General features: G+C 36.4%; 1 protein-coding gene across 2 annotated transcripts; it reads left to right on the top strand.

Annotated features, from left to right (window-relative positions):
• Nucleotides 1–3,758: 3,758 nt before the first annotated feature.
• LOC104593159 (ATP-citrate synthase alpha chain protein 1) lies at nucleotides 3,759–9,715 on the top strand. 2 transcript variants are annotated; one of them, XM_010252880.3, is made up of 13 exons: nucleotides 3,759–3,871; nucleotides 4,368–4,474; nucleotides 5,265–5,441; nucleotides 5,572–5,733; nucleotides 6,789–6,869; nucleotides 7,174–7,225; nucleotides 7,347–7,461; nucleotides 7,601–7,682; nucleotides 8,502–8,597; nucleotides 8,689–8,790; nucleotides 8,973–9,089; nucleotides 9,178–9,294; nucleotides 9,413–9,715. In XM_010252880.3, the coding sequence occupies exons 2-13, from the start codon at nucleotides 4,376–4,378 to the stop codon at nucleotides 9,491–9,493; spliced, it is 1,281 nt and encodes a 426-aa protein (XP_010251182.1). In that variant the 5' UTR covers nucleotides 3,759–3,871; nucleotides 4,368–4,375; the 3' UTR covers nucleotides 9,494–9,715. The 2 variants fall into 2 exon arrangements, with proteins under 2 accessions (XP_010251182.1, XP_088756568.1); XM_088900442.1 differs by lacking the exon at nucleotides 6,789–6,869.
• Nucleotides 9,716–10,322: the final 607 nt, after the last annotated feature.

The raw sequence follows: 10,322 nt of genomic DNA, 5'->3' as shown, positions 1-10,322 counted from the left end.
CGAGGTTCTTTAGACTGTTTTGTTTTTCATTTTTTTCTAAAGTCTCGGCCATCCAAGAGTGTGAAACACGGCCACAAGTTATGTTTTGAAATTTTAGATTCTCTCAAGCATGAGTGATCTGACTTTCTTATCGAAGTTACCTCTTTTGATGAGAGGTGAGAATTGACCAATTAGGATGCCTATAAAAAATAAGACATTTGGACGTGTGCCCCCCCCCCCCCCCCCCCACCTTAGGGATGCTTCTTCTTTAACTCAATTCAGGGATAACGAGTATTATAGTTTGCAAGCATGCGATGTCAGAAGCGACTAAAGCGCACGAAGCCGCAGGATCAAAGACAAGACTGGGAGGGCTTTGGTTAGGTCCATATGTAGCTACTTTGCTCCTTTGGTTCAGCTGTTCGGAAGAAGGCTCTTATTTTCGAGGCCTGAAGCATTGATTGAGCTGCTCCACCAATACGGCTTCTGTGGAAAGCCATATTTTTGCTTTAAGTGGATGTTTAATGTTTTGTGCTTTCTGGGGACGGGGGTATTTGTCAGATATTGCTAATTGACCGTTCCTAAAACCAGATGCCATGAAAACTTGGCAAGGATTGCCTGAACGCGATGGCTGTAACTGTGGAATCAATGATAAATTCATAGTGGACCCGGCGTGGAATATCATTATTGGTTCCACAGCCAGCTGAACAGTCAATCGCATTCCGGCTAATCCGAATTCATGAAAACCCCCCCTCCTAAACGGGCACTAGAACTAGAAGTGCCTTGTTGGAGAGACGCGGACTAAATTGGGCTGTGGGATTCTTTGCCTTAATACTTCCTGGGTGTTGGTGGGCCTTAGTGCCCTCCCAAGCCAGCCAGATTATTCAACATTGCATTATGTGATTAAGGTCCCACGAAAGAAAAAAAAAAACTCCTTAGCCAATACAAGCAAGGGATTGTGATTAATTAATGCTGCACTCCATACTCCACTTCCAGTTCATTGACTCTACCACATTTTGTCTACCTTCACTCTTTGGGTTCCCTTTTAGGGCTACGGTTCAGTTGAGCGTTACCTCATCACTAACACGTATGAGCCGACTATTGATTAATCTCTCTTAATGCTCTTACCTTAATTCTATAGTCTAGAGACTCCATCTACAATTAATTCTTTGCTTTGTAGTGAGCACATTGACTGTAGCCTGAAGGCTGAAAATTGACTATTTTTTGAAGCATTTACAACTATATATTTCGCAGCTTATGTACTGACTTGTGATAGAATAGATATTGGTCCTACAGCTAAAACTATTCTGATCGTGAAGTTCCTCATTATTGGTTATAACTATTATGTACAAATGATAGAACATAGGATTCCCAAATCTACCGGATGGACCCTGATGAAGTTGTGTTTATTTTTTAACATGGATTGACAACCTTGTAGGGCTCTTGATGAGTTGTATGGTGTCACGGATGAACAGAACCAAAGATGAGGGGTTAATGAATCTTTGTTGTCAGATCCACACCAATTTAATTTGATATATATAAACATGGCCACACTATTTCCTATTTCACCTTTAATCTCTTCTACTTGCAATACAGAACGACCTTGCATTTGCAAATATGAAAGCGAACAGGTCACACAGACGACCTGAAGTACTGCATGGAAGAAAATGGAGCATTTGGGGAGGGTGGGGGTTCTTTTTTAGTGTTTCTTGTTTATGATATGTGATCAGTTCAGTAGGGCGTTTACCAATTCTTGTTAAAAGTCAAAGATCGATCACCATTGTTTTTTTTTTTAGAAATGAGTAAAATGGAGCTTGTGAAAGGAGCAAATTGCAAATTGCAATCGATTGCATGCACTGTGAGTTTGTGACAGATTAACAGAGATAAAATCGAAGATGATATATTGGCACCGCAATAATCAATAATCAATGTAGGAGAGGCCTGAGGTAGCAAGAGAAGCAGATATTAATATTATGGCCAAAGATATATTGGATGTATGTAAAGAGAGGTTTAATTTGATGGAGCCATGGAGGTGAAGGCGAGATTCAAAAAATAATTGCAATTTTTATGCAGGATGTGAACTAGTAGTTAGACAAGTAAATTCAAAATGTAGATATTAGCCATAAGTAACTATGCTGTGTTCTGTTCTTTTTTCTATTAATTCCTCGAATTTACTTTAGAATTCCAACATGGCTCTGCCTGCCCCGCTCACTACGATAGTCAATAGTGAGAAACTGTATATTGTATACACAACGGTATCCCCTAATTAATTTCAGTTCTCAAATGTGAATCAATTGACTCCATCTTAATACATCCAATAAATTAGATGCTTTGAAATTATTACACCCCATTAATGTAATGACTAAAGACTCCCTACTAGAGTAGACTCTAACTTCACCTACCACAGAGTACGATTCTTTTAACAAATTATTATTATTTATCATCATCATCATCATCATGATCGTTATTATTATTATTTATTATTATTATTATTATTATTATTTATCATTATTATTATTATTATTATTATTATTTATCATTATTATTATTATTATTATTATTATTTATCATCATCATCATGGTTATTATTATTATTATTATTATTATTATTATTATTATTATTATTATTAGGACTAAGTAGCAATCACACAACATCAACTTCTCTGTTTCTGGTCTAATTCTAATATTTAGCAACACTCTTTGTGTGCCTGTAAAATCGCCAAGCCACAGGAAAAATCTCTAGCCCCAGCCATCAAGCCAGACTTTTTCCACTTTTTTCTTATTTTCTTTGTTCTTTTGATCTTTTCCCCCAGTGGACTGGACTGGATGGAACATGGAACCCACGTTTTAAAATTATAATTTGGGAGAAGTTCCAATCAGCCCAGATCATAATTTTCTAGGCCCAAAGTACAGGGGGAATGCATCCTGACCGTCAATTAATGTCAAATTCACGAACAGGATGTGGTTTATAGGGGGAGAGGGCTACTTGTAAGGGGGGCTGGAATTCAAAATTCTGCATCATGTGTTTCCGTACTTTTCCCTTATAGTTTAGGTTACGTATGAAAGCGGCCTCCGATTTGATTTGACTAACGGACTAAGAGAGCATTCCAATTTCCGGTCCACATTTCCCGAACCCGAATTGCACAGGAAGTCCTCCACTCCACTCCAAAAAACCATCAACTGCTGCCACTCCCTCGTTTCCCCAATTAGCCTATCGCTAGCTAGCTTGACTTGGAACTAGGAGTATTCGTCATCTCCTTCTCGTCTACCGTCTGATTTACGACGGAGCTCAACAATATGGACTAATGGACCTTTCTTCTCTTCGGCTGCCGTTTGGGCTTTTTATTTTACGTCAATCGTTCACTCTGACACGGACCTAAAGCCGTTGAACGAAGATGGGCTTGGGCTTTGTCTCTACTCAGGTCTCAGACTCTCATGGTGGGTCTGGGTCTGGGTCACCCTTCCATTTACTACTTCTACTTTTTAACTTCCAGTTCCCGATAAATGGTTGTTGGTTTTCCAACTGCTTCTGCTTCCCACGTAAGAACCTGCTTTAATGATCCTACGTTTACTGCTGTGCCACATTGCATCTAGTTTTCTAGGTTGCAGAGTACAGAATCATCCCCGAGTATGGCAGCTACGAGGACACGAAAAACAGGCAGTTGGTCTTCACTTTTCACTTCAACGGTTAGGTGTCTCATGATGTCATCATTCGATACATATTCCTTCTTTATATAAAAAATTTCCCGCGAGAATAAATTTATATAATAATCAAAATTTCCAATTTCGCCTATAAGTAGGCAAGACGCTGAGAGCGAGGAGTCGTCATTTCCATCACACCTCACCTCCTTCTCCACTGTTCGCTTTTCTGCTGCTTCGGGCTTTGGATTTGGAGGTAGTTTCCTTTCTTATGCCTTTTCTAGCTAGTTCTACTTCTTCTTTGGAGCTAATTTCTGTTCTTTCACTCTCTTTCCTGTTTTCCTTCCTTCAAATTTACTTCTTCTTTTATCTGCTTTTTCTATTTTAGTTTCCACACTTTTGACGTTTGGTGATCTGCGCTAAAGTTTCGTTTCGAAAATCCTATTTTTCCTCTAAAAATATGTAGATTTATTATGGTTCTAACGTCTAAATTTTAATATTTCCTTTGTCTCTGTTGTCCTTGAGCTCATCGGTCTCATCTTATTGCTCTATTTCTTTATGCGGTTCTTTTTTTTCCGAATTCTTTCATCTGATTCTGCAGATCTGTTTTGCTCTCTGGATTTCTCTATACTCGTTCGGATTTGAGATGTTGTGGTTTCTTGGACATTTTGGATAAGATTTATTGCTTAATCCGATTTACATCCCCATATTCCCACAACACTTTATGCTTATACGAGGTTTCGTCTAAATAGGTTAAAGAATGGCTCGGAAGAAGATCAGAGAGTATGATTCGAAGCGCTTGTTGAAAGAGCATTTTAAGAGGCTCTCTGCTACAGAATTAGGCATTAAATCGGCACAGGTATATACAACTTCCACATACTAGAGCTAAAAGTGGACTCTTTTCCGTTTTTTTCTTTTTTTTTTATTGGATGTTTATAAGCTTAATGCTAAGAGCTCTGCATTTCAATTTTCAAGTAAGAGACCCTGCTCATCCCATACAGCTGTATCTCGCTTCTACAAAGCTAGAAGTGGCGACTTCTGGCTTTTTAGTGGAAGCGTCTAGCTAGTTAGCTACAACTCTATATTTACAGCTTTTGAAGAACACTTATAGACTATTTCGCCTTTATATTTTCTTTTTTTCAAATCTCTTATATATTGTTAACCATGTTGCTCAAGTATTATCGCTTTCAAAACAATAATGCAGTTCCTAGTTAACAGAAAGTAGTTATTTGCTCTTTTACCACTATCAGAATCAACTCTTAGCAAATTCTTTATAAGCACCAAAGGAATTGAAAAATTAAATTCCTTATCATTTAGGAAAAAATATCCTTACCATAATTACCAGGTTCACGATTAGATGAACATACTTGTGTCAGTCACTCGTCACTGGGCACATTCCTCAATGATAACCTGCTGGATGGACTTTGTTCTGTTGCTACTTTCCAGACATTTCTACCCCAGAAGTTAAGCAATTATGCATCTACATGTAGTTGGATCATTTCAATGTTTTGAATTTCCATCAGTTGTTTTCCTTTAGTTGTCAAAGAACATTTTGGTATTAATTTAGCATGAAATATATGAAGGGTTGGTTATGAGATTCGGCTCGTTATCTAACCACAGAATGTCTTTACCTACTATTTGATGCTTAGATTACAGAATCAACTGAGTTCAATGAGCTAGCAGAAAGAGAACCCTGGCTTTTATCAGGAAAACTGGTTGTAAAGCCTGATATGTTGTTTGGAAAGCGTGGGAAGAGTGGATTGGTGGCCTTAAATCTAGATTTGGCAGAAGTTGCTACCTTTGTGAAGGAGCGGCTTGGAAAAGAGGTAGTTAATATTCCATAGGTCCAATTCTAATGAGTTCTGAGTAGAAATTGTTTTATTTTTAACATCATACATCACTCCTATATAAATCATCTGCCTATTCAATTTATATTTTATCTTTGTACGCTTGTAGGTAGAGATGGGTGGATGCAAGGGCCCTATAACAACATTCATTGTTGAACCCTTTATTCCACACAATGAAGAATTTTATCTCAATATTGTCTCAGAGCGGCTTGGCTGTAGTATAAGCTTTTCAGAGTGTGGGGGAATTGAAATTGAAGAAAACTGGGACAAGGTATGCTCCTATTCTTGTTGGTTCATGTACAAACATATTGTAACAAAGACCTACCTACATGAATACTTGACAATAAAACAAAGACCTACATGAATTTGTAGTTTCATTTATAGTATGCAACATAGATGTAGTATAAGCTTTTCAGAGTGTGGGGGAATTGAAATTGAAGAAAACTGGGACAAGGTATGCTCCTATTCTTGTTGGTTCATGTACAAACATATTGTAACAAAGACCTACCTATATGAATACTTAACAATAAAACAAAGACCTACATGAATTTGTAGTTTCATTTATAGTATGCAACATAGATGCGTAAATTAGAATAAAAAAACATAGATGCATAAATAGAGATTTTCAAACCATTTTATTATGTCAAGAACATAATGATCATCATCTAAGCCTTGACCCAATTAAACGGGTTCAACTTATTATGGAAAGAACATAGTGAGACTTTTCAAAATATAGAGTGCCATCCCTAGTTTGAACTCTTTTTTCCATTGGATTACTAGATCAGCAAATTTGCTAGCCATTAGTCTTGTGGGATCAGAAGCCTGAAGGAGCAAGCCTTTTGGAGTATTTTCACTGCTGAGTTGAAGTATTTTCTGTATTTTGTATAGGGGACCTGATTTTGATCATTGGATAGTCATGGATTCATTGTTTTAGTATTGAATACTGGTGCTTGGTACTTCAATGTTTTCATATTACGCATATAAATTAATACACCATTTTTTACCTTTGCTGATGAAAGGAAAACAATATAATTATTAAAACAAGTTTGATAATACATAAACAATTTTATGATGTCCTGCTAATCCCATTATAAAAAAGTTCACCATAACTTGGTCTCCTAATATTTCATCCTTTTACAATCACTGAATGTGTTAATACCTTTTGTTCAGGTAAAGAAAACAATATAATTATTAAAACAAGTTTGATAATACATAAACAATTTTATGATGTCCTGCTAATCCCATTATAAAAAAGTTCACCATGACTTGGTCTCCTAATATTTCATCCTTTTACAATCACTGAATATATTAATACCTTTTGTTCAGGTAAAGACCATATTTGTTCCAACTGGGGTGCCATTCACATCTGAAACATGTGCTCCACTAATTGCAACCCTACCACTAGAGGTAATATACTTGTTGTCTGTAACTAGGTGGACTCCTCTTCTGTTTCTTATGGTTATTGTGGACATGGGTAATGAAAATTCTGTAGTCAATACTTCAAACTGGCAGTATGGTGGTAGGAATTTTTAACCCACCCAGCAAGCCTAACTTTCTTAATGCACATTTGAAAAAGGTGATACATATTTAATGCATCATGCATTTACCAAAAAAAATTTAATGCATCATATATACTTCTGTCTTACTTCATAGTCATTGTATGAAGAATTTTAATATGAAAATTGATGGTAATGCTATTCTACTGATGCAGATCAAAGACAAACTTCAGGAGTTTATCAAAGTGATCTTTGCTCTATTTTCAGGTGTGCATGAATTTTGAACAGTTTAATTTTGCTAATTCTTTTGGAGTTTCAAAGGATAACTAATTTACTATAGCAGCGACTTAAATAACTGGCAATTAACTTTAAATTTCAATGCTACCAGATCTGGACTTCACTTTCCTAGAGATGAACCCTTTTACTTTGGTTGATGGAAAGCCTTATCCTTTGGATATGAGAGGGGAGCTGGATGACACTGCTGCTTTCAAGAACTTTAAGAGGTATAGAGTACTTATCCTATAAGACTACTGATTTTTATCTTTGACATATCATATTAACTGAATAGTTCTATGAACTCATAATTTGATTTATGGATTAGAATCTCTAGTATCTATGTCATATGGGTTTTTACTTTTGCAGGTGGGGTAAAATTGAATTCCCAATGCCATTTGGAAGAGTTATGAGTCCTACAGAAAGCTTTATTCATGGGCTAGATGAAAAGGTAGATATAACATTATAATATTGCATGGATATTTCTTTTCTTTTTCATGCCCTTCTGATGTCTTGATGAAAACTTTCTTTCTAAGCACATCATGAAATAATTAGTTGCAAAATCTCAATATGGTTTACAAGTACTCCTATTGGTGTTTCAGTTTCATAGGAACAATATAACTAGGTTGTTGGTCCCTTATAATTTTTCACTAGACCTTTTTTTTTTAACTCTTGAGTTTCTGATTCAACTGAGCCTTATCCAAAGTCCAAACTACTTGGGATTGCATAAATCCTGCTCCAACATTCTACTCTATGCAGGTTAACTTCGGTAAGACCTTTCTTGTCATTCATAATTTTCTGCATTGTTATCTCAATGTTTACTTTGGTTGTAGAATATCAGATAAACTAACATAAAGTATAACCATAATATCATCAAATGAACATATCCCATGAAAGAAGAGAAGAAACTAAGTATCAACAAATTATTCGTGCAAATTCTTATTTTGAAGGAATATGCACATCTAGAAATTACGCTCCCAAAGTTCTTTACTTTCTACATCTTGGAGTTTTGCCTAAAGTTCTTATTGTCAACAAAATGAGACATTTATTCCATAACAATGGCATGGAGAAATGCTATTTTTGTTCTCTGAATATGTTAATGCATAGATGATGTTGAAGTTTGATCATCATCATCATCTAAGCCTTATCTAAACTTTATGGGATTGGCTACACAAATCCTGTTTAGTGCCATATCTATTGTTAAAGTATGAGTACTTGAACCATTTATAGATGATGTTGAAATCTGAACCTTTCTATTTGTTCTTGGCAGACTAGTGCATCTTTGAAATTCACAGTTCTGAACCCAAAAGGAAGAATTTGGACTATGGTAGCTGGTGGAGGTGCAAGTGTCATCTATGCTGATACGGTACATTTCTCTCTCTCTCCCTCTCTCTCATACACACACACACACGAGCATTTTATGTACTTGCATGCTTAAGAATGCTGAACCTAATCAGGTTGGGGATCTTGGCTATGCTTCTGAGCTTGGGAATTATGCAGAATATAGTGGGGCCCCAAATGAAGAGGAGGTTCTGCAATATGCCAGAGTCGTAATTGATGTAACTCTCTTTCCTATGTTCCTGTTAATTTGGTTATTTGTGATATGCTTTGAGTAAACCATTTGTGCATAAACAATAAAAACCATAATCAAATATTCATAGATCACTTGCCTAAATGACTACATATGCTACCTAACTTCTCTTTAGCTGTCTGTGTGACTAAATTATCTTCAACTATTCAGTGTGCAACCGCAAATCCTGATGGACGAAAGAGAGCTCTTGTAATTGGAGGAGGAATAGCTAACTTTACCGATGTTGCTGCTACATTTAGTGGTATAATTCGAGCCCTGAAAGAAAAGGTGAGCTTCAAATATGCTTGAACTATTTTGTGAAACAATACCTTTCATGTTTGGACAATAAGCACTGAAAGTATTGTTGGGTTAACAGGAGGCAAAGCTTAAAGCTGCAAGAATGCATATATTTGTGAGGAGAGGAGGTCCAAATTATCAGAAGGGTCTGGCAAAGATGCGGACTCTTGGGGAGGAAATTGGCATTCCTCTCGAGGTAAGAAAGAAGAGGACGTGAGATCTTACACTGTATTTTATTGTTGTGGATGCATTGTAGGTAAAACAATCCCAAAGTAAAACAAAAACTTAAGGGCCTCCAATTTTGTCCTTTACAGGTTTATGGACCCGAGGCAACAATGACAGGCATATGCAAACAGGCAATTGAATGCATCACTGCTGCCGCCGCTGCTGCGTAAAAAATTATAAGAAATTAGATTAGACGTCATCTGCTTTTGCTGTTATTCACGTTTCAATGGAGAGTTTCTAAATAATAAATTAGTTCTTATCACCACTTTGTACTGTATTAGAAATCTCAAAAAGTTGTGTTCTTCCCTGTTTACGGCCTATTCATTCCGAAGAATTGAGTTTGAACTTTGATGTGCGAAACAAACAGTACTTCAAGGAGCCTATTCATCAAATTAATTCATTATGAGATGATCCAATGATCCAAACACAGGGCAGCTAATGGACTTGGGAACATCAGGATCCACCTAATGGATCCATTCCCATTTACTAAATTACCTGCTAGAATCCTCTTAGATGATACGAGGCATATGGTGATAAAACTTACTATTACTTTGTAATTGTGGGCCTTTTACAGATGAAATAAACCATTATTTTGTAGCACATCTCTGGTTAAATTGTAAGAGATTCCCCTGTTTTATAATGATAAAGGCTTAAATATAAGGCTTCTATCACAAATAAATACGCCAGTTGCTGACTCATTGTTTGTAGCAGAGCCGGTGCTACTACTTTTTTTTTTCTGTTTTTTTGGGAAGTGTCGCTAATGGGAAATTTCATTCAGAAATCTGTTCAGAGTTGCAATCCGACTGTAAGAGAGAAACTAAAAGAAGGGGAGTAAAAGACCAAGTGCTACTATTCATCTTTAAAACAAATCCATTTTGAATAGTAACTACTGTATATCCGGTTTAACAAAAATGGGATGTGCCCAAATCATCAATTAAAAAAAAAAAAAATACCGGGAAAGAGTGTGAGTTCAATTTCCCTAGGGCTCAGTTTGGAAGG

This window comes from Nelumbo nucifera, chromosome 3 (genome assembly GCF_055504915.1).
Source record: "Nelumbo nucifera cultivar China Antique chromosome 3, China Antique-T2T, whole genome shotgun sequence".
NCBI classification, from domain to species: domain Eukaryota; kingdom Viridiplantae; phylum Streptophyta; class Magnoliopsida; order Proteales; family Nelumbonaceae; genus Nelumbo; species Nelumbo nucifera.
The sequence above is the reverse complement of the archived record's forward strand: the minus strand, read 5'-3'. Positions and strand labels throughout refer to the sequence as shown.